We start from the raw sequence: 23,038 nt of genomic DNA on the forward strand, positions 1-23,038 counted from the left end.
ATCTATGTTTTCAAACAAGGCGTGTGGGCAAGGGTTCTTTAGTCAAGGCGCGAGCCGGGTAGTGCCGCCCATTCCAGCAACAGGGGGCATTCTTGTCCAGATCTCCATCGCCATCGCATCACCGTGTTGGATCGATCGCGGTGCTGTAGGGGCGGCAAATTTAGATGGCCCGGCTTTGTCCCTGGCGGAGCCTAATTTGGAGACGCAGGTAGCGCGCGCTGGGCACAGATCGAGCCATGGGCAGCATGGAGCTGTGGGATTTCGAGAATCTGGCGGATGGCCGCGCGCCTAGGGTTGTCCTGGGCGTGGATGGAGGATCCACTTCCACGCTGTGTGTGTGTGTAAACGCTAACTCCAGCAAAGAGTCCCCAAAGGTTATTGGACGAGCTGTGGCTGGCTGCTCCAATCGCAACAGTGTTGGAGGTATGTTCTTGTGAGTTTTCGTGAGTTTTTCCTTATTTTTTTCATGGACTGGACGCTTCTCTACTTCTTTCTTTGTAGATGAGCTTGCAAATGCGGCTCTAGAACTGGCGCTTGCGGGAGCTCTCAAGAACGCGGGAGTTCCTCGCTCGTCGGTCCAGGCGGTGTGCGTGGGAATCTCGGGAGTGGACACTCGAGACGATGAGGAGCGAATGCTGTCCTGGCTGAGGTGTGAAGTAGTAAATTTCATATGCTGACTGATAAGCGTGAGATGATGCAGCGCACCATTTCACTGGTATTCTGCGTGCTGAGATTCAATCCTTTCACGCTTTGCTAAGTTTTTCACTGGTTTTTTTCTTTGTTGTTTGTTCTACCAGGCAACTTTTTCCGCGCACGTCTCACATTTTTGCTTACAACGATGCTGTTGCAGCCTTGGCGAGTGGAACTCTCGGAAAGCTCCATGGCTGTGTGCTCGTCGTTGGAACCGGAACAATTGCGTATGGATTCACGAGTGATGGACGCAAAACTCGCTGCTCGGGCTATGGTCCTCTCCTCGGAGACCAAGGCAGGTCCGAGTCTCTTCCACGTTTTCTTTTATAGCTTTCTCTTTTGGCCACCACTTACTCGGGTGCTTTCTTGGCAGTGGCTTTGCCATAGCGTCGCAAGCTTTGGCATCAGTAACTCGTGCTCACGATGGACGCGGTCCTCCTACAGCGCTGTCTGGAGCGATTCTAAAGCATCTCCACCTCAAGCATGTTGACGACTTAATCAGGTATCGTTCTTCATTGTACCAAACTTTGGTTGACATTGTTGCTGGCAGCTGGGCCTATACAGATTCCTCGTGGGCTCGTGTAGCAGCTCTTGTCCCGGTTGTCAAGGCTTGTGCTGCGGCAGGAGACTTTGCTGCTCAGGAGGCTCTCAATTTTGCTGTACAAGAGCTGTCTTTGAGCGTCAACTCTGTTGTCACTAGACTCGGTCTCGCCGGTGAAGGTAAGCACTCTCGGTTTTGCGAGGCATTTCTAAGCTGGCTTACAGATGGAAAGAAACCGTTTCCGCTGGTTTTGGTCGGTGGCGTTTTGGAAAAGAATGACTCGTTCGACCTCGTCTCTGCGATCGTTCATTGCGTATGTGCTTCCTTTCCCGGCGTTGAAGCTATTCGCCCCCAGGTGATAACCTTTCGCGTTTCCTTATGTGTTGTTGATTTGATCCATTCCATTCCACAGGTGGAGCCGGCTGTTGGAGCGGCGTTGCTTGCGCTGAGACAATCCTCTGTTGCAACCTGCAATGGTGATATGAGCGCGGCTGAGGTGTAAAACACTTTTTTAACTTGGACTCGATTTGGCTGACCGTTTGTAAATTGCTTTGTTATAAGTGGAACTTTGAAATGGTTTAAGATAAACGCTCCTTGGTGGATAATGGCTTCATACTTTCGCGCATGGATGAAAGTTCCCGTCAAATATGATTTTGACTCGGGAGACCCAGGAAAGTAGAGCACGCGGTGACATACTAGCAGCAGGAAAGACCCTCTGACTGAGTTGACCATAAAGCTGCAAAGTGTTCTATCGTTCAACTGAAGAATGTTTTTCTAATGGATCACGAGTTGTGGAGGTGAAGAGGAAGAAGAGCTGGCCTGGAAATAGGCACGGCAGAATCTCAAGGTGGCTAGGGTCAAGATAACGAGTTGGATTTCCTAATTTGGATCCAAAGGGCCGATACAATCCTTCTCACAGCTTGCATCGAATTGCGTCAAGGTGCCACGCGCTCATCCTTGGGATCTGGCGGCAGCAGCAGGATTCGAACCCTTTAACAAAAAGAATATGCCCCATGTTCAAAGTCAAGACAGATGAGCAGATTCGCACCATCAAATGAGTCAGCTGAGTGCCGTGCCGTGTGCGATCAAGCCCTGGCCTCGATCTATAAAGATGTCGTAACACTTTGTAAGTAGCTAGAACACAATGGAGCCTGCTGTATTGTCTTGCATGTTTCTATCAATTCTTGTGGTGGCAACAGTGCAGCAGGGCCTCGCGGCGGCGTCGCCTCCCAACATTCGCGCCGTCAACCTTGGGGGATGGCTGGTGATCGAAGGATGGATGACAATGTCCTTGTTTGATAAAATTCCAGAAAACAATGATCTCTTGGTTTACTTCTAGCTAACATAGGACACATCTGATAATCAAAATTTGTTTCTTGGCTGCAGGATGGGACCCAAATCCAGCTCAAATCTTTGAAACTGGGGAAGTATGTGTCTGCCGAGAATAGCGGTGGAGGCAAGATGGTTGTCAACAGGCAAAACCCATCCAGCTGGGAGACATTCAAGGTTTTTCCTCTTCCAAAAATTCATTTTTTGAAACAAAATATGTTCTAGCTATGGCGAGTAAGCAGCAACAGATTCTATCTCCGTGTATCCAACAATATGTTCGTGTCGGCTCTCAATGGAGGCGGAAGTACAGTCGATTCGACCAAAGACACCCCTAAGGAATGGGAAACATTTAAAGTCGTTCGCAATAAATCTCTAGTTCACATCAAAACTTTCAATGGCAGATACTTACAAGTAATGTAATGCTCACTGTGAAGTTTTCAACTTCCATTTCAACTTGCAGGCCAAGGATGAGAGCCAGCTGACCGCGGATTACAGTGGCGAGCCCGGGTGGGATAATAACAACCCTGCTGTATTTATCATGACTGTCAACACTGCTCTTCGAGGAGAGTTTCAGCTGGCCAATGCCTATTCCAGAGCTCCTCAGCAAGTCTTTGACGTAAGAAGAGCTGCTCAGCAAGTCTTCGTGTTCTGATATTACGATATTGTTTTGTTTTTCGTCAAAAGAGACATCGAAACAACTTCATCACAGAAGGCGATTTTCAGTTCCTTGCTTCCAAGGGAATTAACGCTGTCCGGATTCCCGTTGGCTGGTGGATTGCATACGATCCCAATCCACCGAAGCCGTTCGTTGGAGGATCCATGAAAGCTCTAGACAACGCATTTACATGGGCTAGGTGAGAGCAACATTCTCTTCTGATGGATTTCCTAAAACTTTCGTCTCAATGTGGTGGTGTTGAAGCAAACACAACATCAAAGTTATTATTGATCTTCATGCGGCACCTGGATCACAGAATCCCGAGGATCACAGTGCAAGTCGGGACGGAGTTTCAACGTGGAGGCAGGAAGAGAATATCGCTCAAACGCTCGAAGTCATCGATATTCTTGCCTCCAAGTAATCGATCAATCTAGATTTTGAAACTCGACTTAAAATGCCTCTCACACATGTAGGTACTCAAGTCATCCGGCTCTATTAGGCATCGAGCTTCTGAACGAGCCTAATGCTGCCGATGTTGATCTCGACACCCTCAAAAGTTACTACAAACAAGGATACCAAAGAGTTCGAAGCAAGAGCCCTAATGCTTACGTGATCATGTGTCAGAGGCTTGGAAGCGATCCAATGGAGCTTGTCAACGCTCTAGACCCTGGCTCCACAAATGTGGTTCTCGACGTTCATTACTACAACTATTTCACTGGCGAGTTCAAAGGCAAAACTATCCAGTGGCACATTAATTACATCAACAACGAGAGGAAATCAGACATTGCACGACTGAAGAATGCAAAAAACGCTCCTCTGATCTTTGTTGGTAAGGCTCTCTCCAACATCGAACTGGATCACGAGTGACGAAGAATATGTGTCATGTACTTTTGCAGGGGAATGGAGCAACCAGGTAGACGTCCCTGGTGCAACCGACGACGACTTTACAAGATATGGCACTGCACAGCTTACAGTATACAAAGACGCATCGTTTGGATGGGGATTCTGGAGTTTCAAAACTTTTGATAAAAACATCCACTGGGACTTTAAGAGGTCTGTAGAGAAAGGACACCTTCGCTTGCCATCGCTTGCCATGAAGTAAAAGCCTTCTTCTTTAGTAAAAGAAGAAACTAGAATAATCTACAATATTATTTTCATTAATATTACAATATTATTTTTATTATTATTATAATAGTTCTTATTTCGTGCAATGTTGTCACTGCCAATAATTTTGAAATTTCTTGCTGTCCAAAGGATAGTATATCAGGAAAAACCTTTGTTCTGAAAATATTCATTTACTCTATTCTAGCTTGCCAACAATGTTACAGGCACCGCAAAATCTGACCGTCCGCAAACTGTCGCGCAAGCACCATGGGCCGTCGGATCTCAACTGGTATGGCCGTGGAGCAAAAAAATGAATAAACACTGCATGAGAGCGGCCAGTTAGTGAGCTGGGCGTCAGCTTTTACCGTATTCATGTGCCTGGCGTCTTTGTCAAGTGGTATTCCCCCCAAAACAAAAATTCTTCCCTTCCAAACCTCAATGTTTTCTTCCACACTCCACCGCAACACCTTTCAATCGAAAGCTCGCATGCTTGCCCCTTGATTTATAACATCGGACGAGAAGAATGTCCTCCCCCTCTTCACTGCTCCTCGGGGCGATTCTTACCCAATGTTTGCTCTTGGCTTCCTGCGCAGCAGGAGAATCGCAGCTGCGAAGAGCCCGCGTTGATTACGAGCAGCCGGAGCACGTCATGGATCGAAACGAGCAAGAGGCGCTCTACCAGGTCATGGAATCCCTGCTCAATGAGTCCTCCCAGTGGCGAGCCAAGCATCCCCACCCCTGTAGCAGCTACCATCCATGGCCGGGCCTCGAGTGCCAGCAGCTGGGAGGATCCAGCGGCAGCAGCAGCGATGACTACCTTCTTCACGTCACCAAGATCACGCTTGTCGGCTCCAACCCGGCCACCGCTTGCAAGAAGAATGCCTCCTTGTCCCCGGCAATCTTTAAGCTCCCCTTCCTCAGGGCACTCGTCATCATGAGCTGCTTTGTATCCCCCAGCACCAACAGCACCAACATTCCTTGGTCGGGCCTCGACAAGCTTGCCTCGTCGCTCCAGGTCCTTACTCTCCGCGGGAACTCGGGCCTCACGGGCACCATCCCCAAGCAGCTGGGAAGCTTGGCCAAGCTCGAGGTTCTCAGCTTGTCGCAAAACGGGCTCCATGGGAGCGTCCCGGTGGAGCTGGGAGGCCTGGAAAAGCTCCAGAATCTCGACTTGAGCTACAACTCTCTCGCAGGAGCGATTCCGGGTGAGTTGGGACGGTTGCAGAGCCTGTCGATTCTCGATCTTAGCAACAACAAGCTGGGGGGGCATATCCCGGATTCGATCGGGAAACTGGCGCAGCTCAAGAAGCTGGATCTAAGCAGCAACGCGCTGGATGGATCCATTCCAGCCGCGCTTGGGAGCTTGAGCAATCTCCAGTTCTTGGCTCTGGACAGGAACGGCATCACTGGCGGCATCCCTCGCGAGCTGCAAGGATTGAGCAACCTCCAGTCACTTCTCCTCCAGGATAATCCCATGCACACGACCATACCTGACTTTTGGAAGAGCCTTGGAAAAATCTCGCAGCTGAGGCTTTCCAACTCGGGATACACGGGCGGCATTCCGGGATCCATTGTTCTTCTCAAGAACCTCACGGAACTGGCGCTGGAAAGAAACTTCCTCACGGGCTCCATCCCCGAAAGCCTGGGATCACTCCCAAACATCTACCACTTGAATCTCAGCAACAACCTCTTGTCCGGTCTCGTCCCCTTCGCTCCTAGTTTCTACGCGAGACTGGGTGATAACTTGGATCTTCATGGCAACACCGGATTGTGCTCTACTGCCGCTGCTAGATCCGATGATCTGAGGAGCTGCCCGGGTGGAAAATCGAGCCAGTCATTGTCATCATCCAGCTCTTCCTCGGCTCCATCACAGCAGCAACGAGTTCTTCGCAGCTTCTTTTCCATCTCCGTGTTCTTTTACTTCATCTGTACGATTCCTTAGAAAAATTTTGTCCCTCGAGCGATTGGATCTATATAAAACTCTCTCGAATCTGCTAATCTCGAGCCAAGTACCCACTATCGAAGTACCCACTGTGACCGTTTGCTCCGACCACGCTCCCTCCAACGAAGAGACCCCACACGGAACGGGAGAGCAGAGAAGAAAAGTAGAAAAAGGCAAAAAGAGAGAAGCGACATCACACCCCCATCTGCTGCATCGCTGATGCTTGCTTGCTAAGAGATGCGTACTTGGAGTACTTGCCGCTGCCAGATCTTCAGTGGGCGGTCTTGTCTATTTTCCCGCTAGCAATGAACCCTAAATTTTGGATGACACCAGGAGATTATGATAGTTTAAAGCTATATAGGATAGGGAGAGTTCAAAAGAAGCTTACATTCTTTAGCTTCCTGATAATGGAATTTTGTTTACGATTGATGTGTTGTTTGACTGTAGAGTTTTTGAGGAGAGTGGAGCACGATCTAAAACTCAATGCAACGCTAGGTATGGTCCACGGACGTTTGACATAAGGAGATTTCATACCAGCTGTGTAGATCCACTGGGTGTCTGGAATTGTCGAAAGATTCACAGGCACGGGCAAAATGGAAAGAGTAAGTTCCACTTGACCGTAAAACTGAGTTGCGTTTGACGGTCCCGAAATTCTATTTCCGCCTGTCACGCGGACGACCCGGGTTCGATCCCCGGCAACGGCGAATTTCTACCCTGGTACGTTTTTCTAAAATAACACACAAGTGGTGTGTTTTGGGTTCTTTGAATGATCCTTCATCACGTTTTACATTCTGAACATTGAGATGATCTCATCCATGCTAAGGCTGTGCTTGTCACACCCTTTCTCGCCAAATGCAAATTCCACCATCTTCTTTTTCTTCTCCTGAATGGCCAGAATCTGCTCCTCCACGCTCTCCTTCACCATAAACTTGGTCACGTGGACCGGCCGGGTTTGAACGATGCGGTGCGCCCGGTCAATTGCTTGGTCTTCCGTCGTCGGGTTCCACCACATGTCGATTAGCAGCACACACGAAGCTGCTACCAAGTTGAGACCACACCCAGCTGCTCTGAGCGATAATAGCAATACCATCACCTCTGGATCCCTGTTAAACCTGCTGATTTCAGCTTCTCGTTTTGTCATGTTCATGCTCCCGTCAATTCTGGTGAATTTGATCCCCCAGCTCCAGTTCGATCAGGTCAAGCATCGAAGTCCATTGCGAGAAGATAAGGGATTTCTCTCCCAGAGGGATCATCTTGAGAACACCCATGGCGGCTCTCAACTTTGCGGACTGGCCGATTTCCTGCACACCTCGCTCAAAATCGTGTTGCTTCTCCTGGGCCTCCAGCTGGAGCTTCTTCAAGTTCAATGCTTGTCTCATATGCTGCTGGTCCTCATCGTCATTATCTTCTCCCAGATCATCACCTTGAAACAGATCTTCACTCTTGAGTAGTGCAGGATGGTCATACATTTGCCTGAGCCGCAGTAGCATGCTCAAGATCTTGAACCTATTCTTCTGCAGCGTCCCTTCATTACTGTACTCGTCAATCCTGTTGTTGTACTCGCGTCGAAGTGACTCAGAGATTTGTCGCTCTGGGCTTGAGAGCTCCACCTCCACCCGGCTGACCAGCCTCGGTGGCAAGCTCAACACAGGCTGGCCATCAATGAGCGAGGTCTTGCTTCGCCGCAGGACAATGCATTTTAGTGTCGCTGAGATGCCCGTCTTCTCAAACTGCTCGTAGTGGAGCTTGAAATCCGCATGAGACTTGTGTGGGCTGATCCGGAGAAAGCGGAAGAAAGCAAAGAGGTCCTTGATGTTGTTCTGCAAGGGCGTTCCCGAGAGACCCCATCTGTAGGTCGCAGAGAGATCCCTGCAAGAGAGCGAGACTTGGGTGTAGGCATTCCAGATGGATTGCGCCTCGTCCAGCACCACCCTATGCCACGCCACTGTGGCCAGCGGACCGAACGGGAGATGCCAGCTCTTCTCAAGTCTCTTCTTGAGCGGAGCAATCTGGCTGTAGTCAACACCACAGTAGTCCTTCGTGACCACGTTGGACTTGTATGGCACCTCCTTGGCCACGACCCCGTACGTGGTGATCACCACGTCGTATGATGCCAGCGTCTCGGGCGTTGCCTTACGCTTGTTCTGGTCGTGGTAGACAAGCGTGGAGAGCTGGGCCTGGGGCGCCACCTTGATCGCGATCTCACGCTCCCACTTCATTGGGCAAAGAATGAGGCTGCCACCTTTGATCTTGTCAATGGTAGGGTCAATGCCATTGGTCCTTGGCCCAGCCTTGAGGAGAAGAGCGATGGTGGAGACGGTCTTACCCAAACCCTTCCACGTCCGCAAGGATGCCTCCTTTTGTGACGCTAGACTCGCACGCTAGCATCCAGGGTGCTTCATCAGGTCAGCCCTCATTGACCCAGCTTCCACGTCGCAGTCCGCCTTTGCTTCTATGTACATAGACGACTCCTGCATCATTCGTTTCTTCCTCCATATGTCCACAAATTCCTCCTTTCGCTTCTTCGCCATTCTGTGCAAACGAAATGAAAATGGAAACCCGGTTTATAGATGTTCTTTCAATGCAAGAATATTCCGTCTCGCATACTCTAGAAATTGTGAGATCAGATACAAATGCTTGTAAGTGTGAACTGCGGCTACTGGTAGCCGGTGGTCAGCGAGTTTACGAGAGCTCTCTCTTCTTATTCCACGCTTTTCATCGTCGTGACAAGCTATGTTTGTCACAAAGTTTTTGAAGTAAGCTTCTTTTGCAACTCGAAAAAACCTTACTGCTGGAAAACCGGCAAAGTATCTTGGCTGCGTTTGAGAGAGGAAGAGGCTGTTCTTACTTACGTGCAAGATCTGGCGATGCCAAGTTGTCCTCTCATACAGTTGCATGGTTATCAAGAACGAGACAAGGATAAGATTGACGGCTAGACCATTATCTTTTATTTATTCTATTTGAGGTTCTTAAAACTGTTTAGACGTCCTACATCTTCAGTTTATGGCTCCACGCTGAAGCTGTCCCGTTTGAACAGACCTCTCAAAATCCCAGTGGAGGTTTGATTGATCTTCATTTCTTATGCTCCAGAATGACCACCCGAATGAAGCCTCTTTGTACACCGTCAGCTGTGCAGTTGCGTACCTTGCGAAGTCTTCATTAGAAGCTCCTATAACGTTGATTTGGTTGCTCCATTCGCCTTGGAAAATATTACCAGTGAATTCTCTTCTTCCACAATAAAAGAATAAACTTCGGCAAGAACGTACCAACAAAAATGAGAGCGTTTCCTGCTTTTTCCAGGTTTGCAATGCTTGTTCTTCGCTCATTGTTGATATAATCGACATGCCACTGGACAGATTTGTCGTCGAAGGTTGGAGTGTAGGCGTTGTAGTAATGAACGTCAAGGACCACATTCGTCGAGCCATTCAGGGTGTTGACGAGCTCGATTGGATCGGCTCCAATTCTCTGGCCCATGATCACGTAAGCAGTGGAGCTGTATTTTCGAACTCTTTCATAGCCTTGCTTGTAGTAAGTTTCGAGAACGTCGAGGCTAACATCTTCCTTTCGAGCCTCGTTTAGGAGCTCGATGCCCAACAACGCTGGATGTCTCGAGTATCTGCTATGTTGCAATTTTTCGTCAGTTCCTCGAATTTCTGGAAATAATACCTGGAAGCAAGAAAGTCGATGACTTCGAGTGTTGTATCGATGTTTTCCTTTTTGCTCCACGTTGAAACTCCATCTCGATTAGCACTGTGCTCCCAGGGATTCTGTGATCCAGGTGCTGCATGAAGATCGATAATAACATTGATGTTGTTGCTCCTGTGACCATGAAGGATAAGAGAGAAAGTTATTACTGAAGAGCCAATTTTCACCCAGCCCATGTAAATGCGTTGTCTAGAGCTTGCAAAGATCCTCCAACGAAAGGCTTCGGTGGGCTGGGATCGTACGCTATCCACCATCCAACGGGAATCCGGACAGTATTGATTCCATTGGCAGCAAGGAACTCAAAATCCTTCGCAGTGACAAAGTTGTTTCGATGATTCTTCAAAACGTTAATTGAAAGAAGGAACATTGTAATCAGCGTGGATATAACTTTGAAAATCATACGAACCGCAAAGACAACTTGGGCGGCGGAAGAAGTGCCGAAAGCATTGGCTAGTTGAAACTCTCCATGAAGAGGGGCTCGATTGCTCATCTCGAAAACGGCAGCGTTGTTATCCCACCCGGGCTCGCCATTGTAATCGGCAGTGAGCTGGTTTTCATCTTTGGCCTGGAAATTTGGAACCACAAGGAACTCAACGAGGCCATGAATCATGATCATATAAAAATGTTTGGAGAGATCTTACCTGCAAGTACATGCCACTGTAAGCTTTTATATGAACTAGCTTGGGGTTATTGGGATTGCGAAGAATCTCAAATGTTTCCCATTCTCCCGGAGTGTCTTTGGTTGAATCCACGCCGCTCTGATTAGCCACCGAGACAAAGTTGTTGTTGAAGACACGGAGCTGGAATTTGGTGCTGCTTACTCGCCATAGCTACACCAGAATTTGCTTGAAAATTGGGAACAGAGATTCTTGTGCTCAATGTGAGGACTAAACCTTAAATGTCTCCCAGCCCGATGCCATTTGCCTGTCCACAACCATTTTCTGCCCTCCTCCATCCTCGGCGCAAACATATGTTCCTAGATTCACGGATTTGAGCGCTATTTGCGTTCCATCCTGCAAAAGATCTTATCCATAGGCAATGATGATTGTTTTCTTTTGTGAACCTAACCTACCAGGAGATCCCTGTTTTCTAGAATGGCGTCGAACAGGGACATTTTCATCCATCCTTCAATCACTAGCCATCCCCCAAGGTTGACGGAGCGAATCTTGAGGGGCGAAGCTGCAAAACTCTGGATTACTGTCAGCAGGGAAATTGTTAGAAACATGAGCAAAAAATCTGGCCGCATTGTTGCAAGACTCTAAAAGTTAATGGGACACCTATAAAAATACCAAGAAGCACTGGGTGAAGCACTCTCAGCCATGGTTCTCAGCTATATTGCAGTAACAGTCAAAGCACTGAAAGGCACCTCATTTTTTAACCAATTACTTGAGGAGCGCATGGTATATCCAAATCTTTTGGCCTACATTAACTTAGTTGACTTCAAGTCAACAAGGAAGTTAACGTTAGTTCAATGTATGCATGTTCATATGTCTAGTAGATGGAGAGCCTTTGACCCCAGATGTTTGTTCACTTAGGGATTGGTCATGTCTTTGCACTGTGGGTAAATGAGGCATTTTGAATGAGTAAGCCTTTATCTGTGTATTTAACAAAAATGTATTTATTATATCTTTTTAAAGTTTATTAGAAGAGGAAGAAGATAATAGTTTGTCTTTGTCAGGTCGTGAATCAAATGCTTCAAGTGTTAAGAGTGAAGGTAATCCCATATTCCCACTTAAATAGTGTTTGAATTTTTGCTGTAGGCATTTGGAAGTAGGATTTAATAGTCCTACGACATTTGGCACTTAGATGAATTTCAAGATTTGGAGACTAAGACAATGGGCTTTCTAGCAAGTTATCTTCAAATTTCTCATTCTCAGTCCATAATTTACAAATATATGTGGCTCATCGATCCACATTGGAGTAGTGTATACTACTATATTCCTCCATATGAGGTACTTAATCATGTCCAAACAAATATTGCTACCATGTCGGCACAACATAGAAAATTGTCAATTCCTGCTCAAGTTGTGGAATTGCAGGATATCATTTCAGTAGTTGTTACTTTTGTGATGCTTTAGTCATACACTACCCAAGATAATTGCAAGATAAGCATCATTCAACTATTGATATATGTAAATGCTTTATGCACTGAGAAACAGTGTCAGATGCTTGGGTTTGAAAACAAACTAATATAAGGAATTATCACAATCCAATTGTAAACTTATACCATGTGATAAAATATTGTGTCTTATGCTATTTTTACACTTTGGGATGCAGATAGAAGCTTTATACAAAGGATAGTTTCAAATTCGTGGTGGTTTTCCATCTACAACCACACTTTATGGTGGCCAAGCTTTCCAAATGCAATTTGGGAATGACAAAGATCACATAAGATCGCCAACGGAACACTGATGGCTGATCCTGAAAAGCTAGGTGCTCCTCCCTTAAGCAGCTTTTCTTAAGCAGTTAAGAGCTTTTCTTGGCTTTGCTAACTATTTGAGGAAGTTTGTGCAGCATTTTTGCGACAGCCCTCACCGACATTATATGCTGTCTACCTTTTCGTGGTAAGAGGCGGCCCAGAAAAGCATCCGTCTCGACTACAAATTCCTTGGAGAAGTCTGAAACGGAAAGCAGGCGCTCTTTAAAGGATGCCAGACGTGGGAGTCGGGGGCGTCTTGCTACAGAACAGTCGCTTCATAGCGTTCGAAAGTTGACGGCTCTCGATAGCAGAATCTCGGATGACCGCTTATGAGCAGGAGATGACAGCAGTGATCCACACAGTTTGCAAATGGCGCCACTACTTATCATTACGACATTTCCATTTGCAAGTGGATCACCTCAGTCCGTGCTTCTTGATGGATCAACAACACCTCAATTAAAAACAACGACGACGAGTTAGCAGAACCTTCTGGTTTTGCAAACACGTCAGGAATGATATTGGAAGTACCTGCTTGTGTACGGCGTCCCAGAGTATCAGCATTGGCGGCAGCCGTCAGCGGGAGTGCAACAGCCGATTGTTTTGGATGGGGGACTTCTCTGCAGGAAAGGCTGCATCATACTCAGCAACTGACACACGTCAAGTGTTTCGAGAGTGTGGTCTCGTTGCTGGTCACCCAGGAGGATCTTCCACATTAGCTGCCATCAAGTTACGTTTCTATTGGAAGGGGATGCAGAAGGAGGTGAAGCCGTCCTTGCTGCCGCCCTGATCGAGCGCTAGCCTACGCCACCGCAGCCAAGCTCGAGTTCGTACGGCGTCTTCTGTGAAGAAAATCGCCCAACCAAGCACCACAACCGGCTACTTAACTGCTTCTTTGTTCCCGAAAGTTTAGTTCTTCGATCACATTACAAATCGCGATAGTTTGTTGCCTAGCTATAGACATCGAAACAACTCCGGAAAAACTCCTCTTGACTTTTAAGCTAGTCCGGCCTCCTTCAAAACCTTTTCGAAAGCTTCGTCGTCATCCCAGGCCACCTGCAAGAGAGAACACTTTAAACCCATCGAGGAAAGGAGACAAAAAGTGTCGTAGAAATACCGGGGAAATGGTTTTGCCGAAGTGCTCCTCGATCAGAGTTAGCATCCTCGTGTCCTCCTGTGTGACAACCAGATTAAATGCAGCTCCTGCAACCAAAGCTCTCACACGTGAGACGATGCTCTGGTTGAATGATTCTTTCTACCTTTCCTTCCAAATCTTCCACTTCGGCCGATGCGGTGTAGATAAGTTTCATAGTCCGGCTGCTTGGGATAATCCCGCGTGACTGGAAGATCGAAGTTAACGACCAAAGTGACCTGAAAAGCATCCGCAAGTCAGAGACGGGTACGAAGAAAAACACCTCAAAAGAAAAGCATTGACAAGGACACCTGCGCGACATCGAACCCCCTTGAAAGAACGTCAGTTGAGATTAAGATCCTGGTTATTCCCTGTCGGAACTCGTCGATGATCTTGTCACGGAGGTCGGGACTATATCCTCCCTGGATAGAACTGCACTTATGACCGTCTGCTTCCAGCTTCTCGTGCAGCTCGGTCACACTACGTTGGCTCTTGGCGAAGATGATCGACTGTCCGAGCTTCTCGGCAATGGGGAAGATTCTATCCTTGAGAACCTCAAACTTGGCAGCTTCAGAGGGACAATCTACACGGTACTGCTTGATGACGTCCAGCGAGAGCTCGAGCTTTTCGACGAATACTCGGTTTGCTATCGGGATACTTTTGGACACGAAATTCTTCACCTTTTCGCTGAAAGTTGCAGAGAACAGCAAGAGCTGCAAGGAAAAGTCTTATCTTCTTTCCTAGGCAGCTAGGAAGAATGAAATCTCACCTGGCAACTCGGTGCTTGCTTGTTGATGCGTCGCAATAGCTTCATGGAAAAGTCGCGAAACCCATTCTGCAAGGACGTATGAGATTGAAACAATCACAACAGCATTGAAGCCTACTTGGTCTAGCATATGATCAGCCTCATCAAACACCAACACTTTCAAGTGTTGCACGTCTAAGTTTCTCTCGTTGACGATAGCCCTCTCCAAAGACCCAGGAGTACCGAAGATAACTTGGTCGACTATATGTCCGCGGAGTGAGCCCCTGATACTTTCCGTAGGAGGTATGATACAGGTCGATTTGATATCACTGAAGCGTGCCATTCTTTCGAGCACTGCTTGGTTCTGCGAGGAAAAGAAAAAACGAGGATCGATCGTTTACATATCACCGAGCACAACAAAGAACTACGAACCTGGAGTGCCAACTCTCGTGTTGGACAAACGCACAGAGCTTGCGGTTCGTGCAAAGAAGTGTTGACGCGACTTAGCATGCCGAGAACAAAGCATGTAGTTTTCCCAGAGCCATTGTGCGCTTGAGCCACCAGATTGCGGTGCGGGGGATTCATGATCAGCGGCAGCGTCTCGGCCTGGATCTTGCTCGGCCTCTCAAACTTCATCTCGGAGTAGATCCCTCTCAGCAGCGGCTCGGAGATTTGAAGCTCCTCAAACGTCTTGGCCGAGGTATACAAGCTGTTGCCCTCGACGAGCTCCTGTTTCCCACACACCAGGATTTCACCCGCCGCTCATCTTCGACACCAATGACATACCTTGTCGATCTTCGTCTCCACTTCGTCGTTGAGCTTCTCGGATCGCGGCTTCACTGGCGCAGCTTTCGAATCGGCGCCACCAGAGATCGCCAGCGCTCCAAAATCCAAGTCTGCTTCATCCGCCCAATTCGTCTTTGGCGCGGGCGCGGGATTCATGATGCTGTAGCCCTAACTAGGGTTTTAAGAATGTTTAAAAATACTCTTGCGTTTAAAACAAAGCGGGATGTTATCGATGGGAGCTAGTCTGGAACACGGGCTGCATGGCAATCATGGGACGAGAAATCTTACTCTCTCTTAAGATCCGGCACTTCAACCCGAGAAACCCGCCGGTGTTCTTCTAGAGGAGATCAAATCCAAAAGCGTGAGTGCTCTCTTTCCCCACAGGGGACGAGGAAATCGACTGGGCTGCACTGAGTGGCTCTTGGCTTCGATGATATACTCCATATATTGTGTCTAGGATTCTGGCAAAGAATTAGAAGGAGAAAAGGAACATGCCTTCTTACAAAACAAAGGCTCTTCCACCGTGGTGGCATTCATGGCATATGCCCTGAAGGGTTCGCCTTGCTGAGGCTAGAAACACGTTTCATGATGTTGTCCTAGAATGTTCTTGTGTCTCTGTGAAGGAATGACGCGAAACATGGTATCCATGGTGGAAAAACTATGCCCATTTTGGGCATTTGGAAGAGGCAAAGCACCTGTTTTATCGAATGCCACGTCAGATTGGATGTGGAATGGAGACCTGGAAGACGCGAACAAGTTTTCTGATTCTATGCCACAGCAGAACGTAATCTCTTGAATAACCTATGAGATAGATGAAATGCATCTAGTATCCTGGAATGCTATGTTCTTTGCATATCCAAGCGTTCAAACCGCTCCAGATCAAGGGGACAAGATTCTTGCGCATGGCCTGTCCATCGGGCCATGGGTGTAAACCGCGGAATATTTCCTGGGCACCAAAGACTGTCTTCACCAAGACAACCTGGAATTCTGTGCTACAGTTTCCGGCTTCTGGAGAGAGCACAATTATCTTGAAAAACTTATGGAGTACTCCTGGAGGGAGAGAGGAAGAACTTAATTAACAGGAGAACCAAGCAAGCTCCTTTCGACCTTCTCTTGACAAGGTGTTGGGCGCCTCCACCACTGACCAGAACTTGGAATCGGCTCCAAACTGCACAATATATACTGCTCTTGCCATCAGTGCACGTCATGGCCACCCATGAATCATCAAACTCCTCGTCACAGCGTGAAACAATGCCTCTCAGCAACTGTCAGTTGGAAACGATTTTTCATTATGCATTTGAAAGCCGGTCCTGATCCAGCTGACGGAAGGACAAGCCGTAATGAGTTTCCAGCCCCACTCTTTGGAATCAACCAGAAAAATTCGCTAGGAACCATCCCACAGGTTCTGTATCTCGTGATCCTCGTCGCGAAACACCACCAGCTCACCATGATCCAGCACTTCACGGCATTATAATCATCCTCTGCCTCTCCCTCGTCCTCCTCGGCCCCGCCCTCTTCCTCCTCGTCCTCTTCCACGGCTACTTGGCCTACCTCTGTCCTCGGACTTCAATCCCAGCGATTGGATCCCTCGCTTTGATGAGCTCTGGCTTTCTCTTTGGGGACGCTCTTGTTTCCTCTCCTGTCGTGAGAAACTCAGCTCTCTGCTGCCCCATCGCCCACCTGACACGGGATTGCTGCTTTGCGCTGCGGTGACGCGCTCCTCCATGGGCATGTTGTGCTCGGCAGCCAGCGAAACTTTGTCCCGGAATGCCTTGGCATGGATCTCGTCTTTAGCCTTGTAAAGCCTGTGACCAAAAAAGAGAGGTACGTTGTTTTACAAAAGCTTTCGCGAGTGGTTGGTCTAACCTCGGAGCCGAGTTGGATTTGTGCGTTTCCTTGTCTTCGCCTTCGCTGCCGCTGGCGTCGCCCTCGGAGCCACTCGACTCTTGCAATTCGAAATGCTCTTGGATCAAAGATGCGTTCTTTTTGTTTGTCTCGTTTGGATGCCGAGCTTTGTACTCTTCTGCCGTTTCGTCAATCTCAAAGTCCTGGGCGAGCAGAGCTTAAGTATCGCGGGACACGGAAAGAAGTAGAGCTACAAACCTTGTTTGAAAATAATGACGCGAAACGTTCATCATCGAGAATTTCAGAACGTAGACGTTTTTTCTTCTTGTCATCGACCTCGTCACCGGCTGCTATCAAACGAGCAGCCAAGTCCTGGTTGACCTTCGGGAGCTTTCTTTTCACCTGTCATACACGTCGAATGAGAAGCCATAGAAAAGAATGAAGAAACAGAAAATGCTCTCACTGTTATTCGCGATGCACGTTTCTCATCCAGCTTCTCCTTAATACGCTGTTGTCGATATACTTCATATGCAAAAGGATCAGCGATCGACTTTGCCTGAAAAGACGAACTGTAAATTTGATACAGTTGCAGCATCGATTACCTTGCCATACAAGCGATGATCTATGAAGTATCCATGCATATATGCTCGAAGCAAATTCGTCCCTATTAAGTTGGTTAGATTCAAACGTTCTAAATCATCTTTTGTCACGAATTTGTAGTCGTCATATATAACAGTTTGTGCACCGTCCTCGAGTTCCTCCTACAGCAAACACGTTACAATCAGCCGCCAAAAGGTCTCTAATCACACTCACCGTAAGATTTTCCAAGTACGAACACCACTTTGGAGCCGGTCCCAGAGCGGGAATAAAATATGCAGGTATTTGAGTATTGTCCACGGCAACAAATATCAGCCCGCTGTTCGGAAAGACGCACACATCATTGATGTGGCCATTCGGTGGTTCTATGTTCGTTATGCTTTTTCCCTGTACAAGGCAAAAGTTAAGATCGCGCGCGTCGAAAACTAGCACTGTAGAATTACCGTTTCAGGCTCCCAGATTCTAATAACCTTTGTATCCGAAGTTACCAATTTCCTGGGTGACGAAAGATCTCCATGCCATTTTATGTCGACAATGGGGGCGTCATACCTGAGAACCAAGTCCGTCTCACAAAGGATTAAAAGAGCGTGAATTAGCTACAAACATGTGATCCTTGATCGCTATAGGTGCAGAAGAGCGTATGTCGTAGACTAATACCTGTCACAGGGAAGAAAGAAAACTTACCAGGTTATAAATTTTAAAGTTTTCACTTGCCTGACCAGCACTTGTTCCCGCAGCTAGGAAGAGTCCTTCTGTATCGTCAAAGCGCAAGGCTGTTACTTCCTGAAGGAGAAGTGAGAATCATTCAAGTGCAAACATAATTCCACCTGATCAACATTTCCCGTTGGCTTTACGGCGTCGATCCGTGCGACTGCAGCCCTTTGACGCAAATCAAAGCATTCCAATGCACCGTCTTCACCTCCGCAAGCGATCAAACCATGGGCTGGACTGCCAAACAGAAACAACCAGTGATTCTTTTCCAGGATAATGTCGAACTGACCGACCTTCTTCCAATAACATTGACGCCAGGAGAGCGACTTGAAAGAGGAGCAAGAAACCTTCCCTGGAGAGAAAGTAAGAATGAAGGAAAACTTACGAAATGGAAAGAACAGCGTACCTGTTCTAAATTCAAGCAATATATCTCCGGAGAGGACGCCGCGACCAAAAGATCGCAGGACCATTTGTCATAAGCAAGATCCCTCCCCATCCTATGCGCGAACTACTAGTTGAACGTTTCAACAGTGAAAGCCTTCGAAAAAATACCTGGGTATTCTTGTGCTGTAGTAGCGTCCAAACTTTGCATGCAGACATATGGATCGATCTGTGCAAAGAAATGCGAGCTTGGAGAAATCATCCCCCAAAACCTGGAAGGAGAAATGCTTGAAAAACAAACGCGATAGAACAAACAGCAGACCTGGAAATCAACGATTTCAGAGGTGAAGTGACGATCAAACTTGAGAGACATTTCTCTGAGCTCGTAAACTCTGACTTGTGGTGGATAGACACCTGAAATAACATCACGATCACGTTTTTTTCTTGTTTTCTACGCAACAAAGCAATGGAACGAACCAGAGGCGATGATACATTCTTGATCCGGAGTGACTTTCATCCTCGTGGCAGCAGCACTGAACTTTAGATCCTGGATGAGCTCCACTCTCCTCAAAAATTCTACAGTCAAGCAACACATTCTAGTGATCGATCTAAAACAAAAATTCCAAGAGACAAGGAAGAAGAAGAAGAAGTACCTTCATCCTTGCGCCTGGATTTGCGCCTGGCGGTCTTCTGCCACGATGCTACCACGCGCTGCCCCGTGATCGAGTAGACCTTAACGCCATTCACAGCGCTCACCTTCAAGCCTCCCTCTGCCGCCATTCTCATAAACCCTAATCTCGGGCCAGGGTTTTTGGCGGCATGAAGAACAAGCGCAAGGGCAAGGAGATAGCGAGCGATCCTAGCGACGAGGACGACGATCACGACGCGTCCCATAGCAGCGACGACGAAGAATCGGAGTCAGACGAGGTAGATCCATCGTGTTTCTTGTGCTGTGCTTGAGAGATTTCGCCATAGAATTCCACCGTGAATGTGGACTTCGAATTCTTTGATCCAAAGCCGGAGGATTATCACGGCGTGAAGCTGCTGCTCCAGAATTATCTCGACGATTGTGAGTGGGACATTGCGGGATTCGTGAATTTGATCCTCGGCCAGACGAGAGTGGGGACTATTGTCAAAGCCGGTGGAGACGATCCAATTGGTCTTATCACAGCTCTTAACATTAGGAGATACAAGGTAATGGATTTTTCACTCGCATTTCTTCTCCAGGAACTTTGGTTTTCAGCGGACTCGTCCTCTTGCCTGTTTGTTGCAGGAGCTTCCATCGATTCAAGCCATCCGAGACTTCCTTGTGAAGCGTGCCAAGAACAGTCCAGAGCTTTCCAAGCTCCAAGCTTTGTGGCAAAGCGATAAAAACGTTGGACTGCTTGTCAGCCAGCGTCTCATGAACGTTCCTCTGGAGCTCTGTCCGCCTCTACACGATGCCATCTTCGATGAAATCGCATGGGCCACCGAAGACGAGGTATAAAACCTTCTAAAAGAACTGAAAGAAGCTTTTTTTTTTTCTTTTGTTTGTTTGGAACAGTCTTCTGCGGAACTAAGGGAGAGCTTCAAGTTCCAGCAATACCTCATTCAGACTCGGGTCTATAAGGAGGTTCGTACTCACGACACTTTTAAGAAAAAAAAGAAGGCAAGTTATAATCGCGAGTTCCAGAAGGCTGATTGTCCCTTTTCTTTTCTTTCTGTTTTGGCAGAAAGTCCCGAAGAAACAACCAGTAAACGAAGATGGTAACTTTATATTTATTAAGCCTGAAGACGAGCTATTTTTCCAGGTAACACTAACACTATCCTTTGCTCGTTACGTTGGATTCACTAGCAGTTCTGTTTCAGTTAAGCTCGTGGCACTTTACCTTTCCAGTCCAGGCCGAAACTATGTTAGCCCATCAGGTTCGAACTTTTTTTCGCCTTTTGATCTTTTCCAAGTGTTGTTCTATGATGTTCACCAGACCAAAGGGTTGCAGCTCCTGGGATTGGTAATGGCTGTCAGTGCAAAGCAAATCAAGGCCTTCAGATCCAAGCTAAAAGGATTGGTCTGTTGAGTTAGAGCAGCAAACTTCGAGCTCATCCAAGCTATAAAGCCGTCGAATTTGAAATCACGTGTGGATCGATATCCGTAGCCTTTTCTTGATCGTTCTCTCGTTTTGTTTTTCGCCTGACCGCCTTCTATTCTCTCTGGGCAGAATTCTTTCCGTAGCTTCTCTATAAGAGAAAGGAAACACTTAAAAACATGTCGAAGTAAATGTTCTCTAACTCAAGAATTGGAATAATGCCTTGGCTGCCGTCTGGATGGCCATATCCCGATGAAAAGTTTTTGCAAGGTTGGGCTGGGGGTATGAAGTGTTATTCATATGACAAAAGACCGTGTGGTGTGAAAAACAGAATTCCATGAGTGAAATTGAATATTCCATGAGTGAAACGTATGTGAAATCGAATATTTCATGCGGATCATACAATTAGTAAATGCTCCCAAAGTCGGCAGCAAGAGTTGCTCACGAGGCCTTCAGGAATTTCCCGGACATGTTCAAGAGTGTGCCCATGGAAGCTAATCTATGCAAACCCAAACTTGCCATGACGTGGCAAGGTAGTCTGGGTTTAGCTTTGGGTGATGAATGTGACCTCAAAGTCTGATTTGTGAGGCATAGTAAGTGAGCTGGACAAAAAAGCTGCTTCTCTGTTTTGCATGAGACGACTGTGGCTAGTGTTGTGCCAGGCTTGCATTTTCTCCTTGAGACATGGCAAGTAATGAGGCAAATGTGGCTCAGGACGAAGCAAGATAGTAAGGGACATCACAGATAGCTGTCATGAGAAGAAGAAAATTTGAGGAAGTATCTCCTTCAGCCAGATTGAAGTATCCTACTTACCAACTAGGAGAGGAATTTGAAATTTACCTGGATGTATTTGAGTGTGCTGCATATAATAATTAAGTGGCTGGACATGAGAAGGTTAATGCCTTTTGTATGGCTCTATTGAGAGGGGCATAGAGAGGGGCATAGAGAGGGGCATAGAGAATGTTCATTTCACGCTGAGAAGATCAGATCTTGTGAGATGAAGCAGTGCAGTTGGCAAGGTGTCTCTTTATTGTTGGTAATCTTGAGGATCAAGCTTTTGAGATTATTAACAATAAAAAATATCAGAGAGGAGAGACTGTGCAGCAGTATTTGGTGACACTCCAGCAAGTAGTCATGTATATCTCGAATGATAATCATAAAGCAGCAAAGCATGCTTTTTATCCTGGTGTTCCTGAGAAATTGCAAAAATGGGTTCAGTCATCTGAAGCTTTGAAGAAATCTTGTTAGAAATTTGTTAAAAAATGTGTGAAATTTCTGTTGTGTTGTGTGAGGACACACAAATTTTAAAGGGGAAAGACCGCTACAACAACAAGAGGTTCTTGAGAAAAGGGGGTTTTTGATGGGCGGGAGGAAGTGGAGGCTGGGGTTTAGAGTAGGGGCCAGTGCTCTGCATGTGCAGGGACACTCACTGGAGGTTAAATTCTTGAATTGTCAACTTTGTTTCAGTTAGGAGTCATTTCTGTCTGTGGTCCATTTTTAGGTGGAGGCAAGGGGCATGGCTCTTCAGCTATCAAGGATGCTAGGGGCCTACTTTTCATGCTAATCATCTTTCTCCTGATAAATTGATAGATTGTTTAAGGTAGTGAGCCTAGAAAATTTTAAGCTTAGAAGATTTCTGTTGTGATGCTCATAAATCTTTGAGATTGTGAGATGAAAATTGTGTAAGTTGGGCTAGCATGATAAATTTGTGGATAAAGAGCTTGTGATGTGATGCTCACAAATGTTTTGAGGTTGTGAGTTGGATAATTGTGTAACCTGGGTTAGCATGACAAAATTATGTGTGATGTATCACTCAATAGATCTTTTAAGATAGTTGAGAATTAAAAGAGCTAAGCTAGCATGACAAACTCATGGTCTAAAAGCTTTGTGAGATGTGAGTTGGCTTAATCCTAGATAGAGAATTATGATTGTGGAGTGATTATGATGTTGCAAAGAGCTATGATGGTTGAGTGTGCCGAACACCTTGTGCATGTAAAGATTTTTGTGATTAGTGCAATTTTCAGTGAGGCTAAGATGGAGGGATATGATGCTAGAATAAAAGATAAGTCTTTTGTGTGAGGTCACACAATTTTAAAGAGTGGAGTGATTGCTACAGGTGGGTTATTGTAGCCTTTGTACTCAGGACTTGACCAATTAGGTTAAGCAGGATTGAGCAACAGGAAGGAGATGAAATGGCAGGGAGAGGTTCTTGAGAAACAGGGAGGACTAGGAACAAGTAGTGGAGGTGGGGTTTGAGAGTGGGGGCTGGTGCTCTATGTGCATGGGATGTCCATGCTTAATTTGAGACTAGCATGCAAGTGCATGGCATTATCAAGTTTATCTTTGATCCCAAGGTCCTCAGCATGATTGGGTGAATCTTCATACTATCCAAC

At 46.9% G+C, this 23,038-nt stretch overlaps 7 protein-coding genes across 9 annotated transcripts; 3 read left to right on the forward strand and 4 right to left on the reverse strand.

The window, feature by feature from the left end:
* The first annotated feature begins 15 nt into the window (after positions 1-15).
* On the forward strand, positions 16-1,833 carry LOC9651850 (N-acetyl-D-glucosamine kinase). 2 transcript variants are annotated; one of them, XM_024661605.1, is made up of 8 exons: positions 16-423; positions 502-649; positions 701-715; positions 798-989; positions 1,064-1,192; positions 1,241-1,410; positions 1,456-1,586; positions 1,644-1,833. In XM_024661605.1, the coding sequence occupies exons 1-8, from the start codon at positions 237-239 to the stop codon at positions 1,731-1,733; spliced, it is 1,062 nt and encodes a 353-aa protein (XP_024517373.1). In that variant the 5' UTR covers positions 16-236; the 3' UTR covers positions 1,734-1,833. The 2 variants fall into 2 exon arrangements, with proteins under 2 accessions (XP_024517373.1, XP_002987781.2); XM_002987735.2 differs by lacking the exon at positions 701-715 and having other exon boundaries at positions 18-423.
* A 542-nt stretch (positions 1,834-2,375) lies between these two features.
* Positions 2,376-4,317, forward strand: LOC9651851 (probable glucan 1,3-beta-glucosidase A). Its single transcript, XM_002987736.3, has 8 exons — positions 2,376-2,558; positions 2,618-2,737; positions 2,786-2,971; positions 3,021-3,176; positions 3,245-3,414; positions 3,480-3,632; positions 3,689-4,044; positions 4,112-4,317. The coding sequence occupies exons 1-8, from the start codon at positions 2,376-2,378 to the stop codon at positions 4,315-4,317; spliced, it is 1,530 nt and encodes a 509-aa protein (XP_002987782.2).
* A 282-nt stretch (positions 4,318-4,599) lies between these two features.
* On the forward strand, positions 4,600-6,552 carry LOC9651853 (piriformospora indica-insensitive protein 2). The gene has a single exon (XM_002987738.2). It carries the CDS (start codon positions 4,843-4,845, stop codon positions 6,259-6,261), a length of 1,419 nt encoding a protein of 472 aa, XP_002987784.2. The 5' UTR covers positions 4,600-4,842; the 3' UTR covers positions 6,262-6,552.
* Positions 6,553-7,415: 863 nt separating this feature from the next.
* Positions 7,416-8,792, reverse strand: LOC112341489 (helicase-like transcription factor CHR28). Its single transcript, XM_024661673.1, has 2 exons — positions 8,766-8,792; positions 7,416-8,642 (listed from the first exon to the last, which is right to left on the reverse strand). The coding sequence occupies exons 1-2, from the start codon at positions 8,790-8,792 to the stop codon at positions 7,416-7,418; spliced, it is 1,254 nt and encodes a 417-aa protein (XP_024517441.1).
* Positions 8,793-9,186: 394 nt separating this feature from the next.
* LOC9651917 (probable glucan 1,3-beta-glucosidase A) lies at positions 9,187-11,324 on the reverse strand. Of its 2 annotated transcripts, XM_024661701.1 has the most exons (9): positions 11,256-11,324; positions 11,039-11,163; positions 10,860-10,990; positions 10,608-10,796; positions 10,373-10,531; positions 10,134-10,303; positions 9,928-10,080; positions 9,528-9,877; positions 9,187-9,460 (listed from the first exon to the last, which is right to left on the reverse strand). In XM_024661701.1, exons 2-9 carry the CDS (start codon positions 11,088-11,090, stop codon positions 9,258-9,260), a joined length of 1,407 nt encoding a protein of 468 aa, XP_024517469.1. In that variant the 5' UTR covers positions 11,091-11,163; positions 11,256-11,324; the 3' UTR covers positions 9,187-9,257. The 2 variants fall into 2 exon arrangements, with proteins under 2 accessions (XP_024517469.1, XP_024517468.1); XM_024661700.1 differs by lacking the exon at positions 11,256-11,324 and having other exon boundaries at positions 10,860-10,979; positions 11,039-11,248.
* A 2,054-nt stretch (positions 11,325-13,378) lies between these two features.
* On the reverse strand, positions 13,379-16,253 carry LOC9651918 (DEAD-box ATP-dependent RNA helicase 38). The gene is made up of 10 exons (XM_002987804.2): positions 16,229-16,253; positions 15,916-16,095; positions 15,741-15,812; positions 14,692-15,020; positions 14,399-14,623; positions 14,284-14,349; positions 13,826-14,227; positions 13,642-13,753; positions 13,500-13,585; positions 13,379-13,438 (listed from the first exon to the last, which is right to left on the reverse strand). The coding sequence occupies exons 1-10, from the start codon at positions 16,251-16,253 to the stop codon at positions 13,379-13,381; spliced, it is 1,557 nt and encodes a 518-aa protein (XP_002987850.2).
* Positions 16,254-16,313: 60 nt separating this feature from the next.
* On the reverse strand, positions 16,314-19,501 carry LOC9651919 (nucleolar protein 10). The gene is made up of 16 exons (XM_024661699.1): positions 19,233-19,501; positions 19,057-19,155; positions 18,902-18,993; positions 18,751-18,851; positions 18,605-18,695; positions 18,492-18,550; positions 18,315-18,435; positions 18,202-18,270; positions 18,092-18,144; positions 17,931-18,036; positions 17,704-17,874; positions 17,493-17,651; positions 17,354-17,446; positions 17,149-17,292; positions 16,912-17,093; positions 16,314-16,850 (listed from the first exon to the last, which is right to left on the reverse strand). The coding sequence occupies exons 1-16, from the start codon at positions 19,471-19,473 to the stop codon at positions 16,520-16,522; spliced, it is 2,112 nt and encodes a 703-aa protein (XP_024517467.1). The 5' UTR covers positions 19,474-19,501; the 3' UTR covers positions 16,314-16,519.
* Positions 19,502-23,038: the final 3,537 nt, after the last annotated feature.

The sequence above is a fragment of the Selaginella moellendorffii genome, unplaced genomic scaffold, assembly GCF_000143415.4.
Source record: "Selaginella moellendorffii unplaced genomic scaffold, v1.0 SELMOscaffold_84, whole genome shotgun sequence".
In the NCBI taxonomy this organism is placed as follows: domain Eukaryota; kingdom Viridiplantae; phylum Streptophyta; class Lycopodiopsida; order Selaginellales; family Selaginellaceae; genus Selaginella; species Selaginella moellendorffii.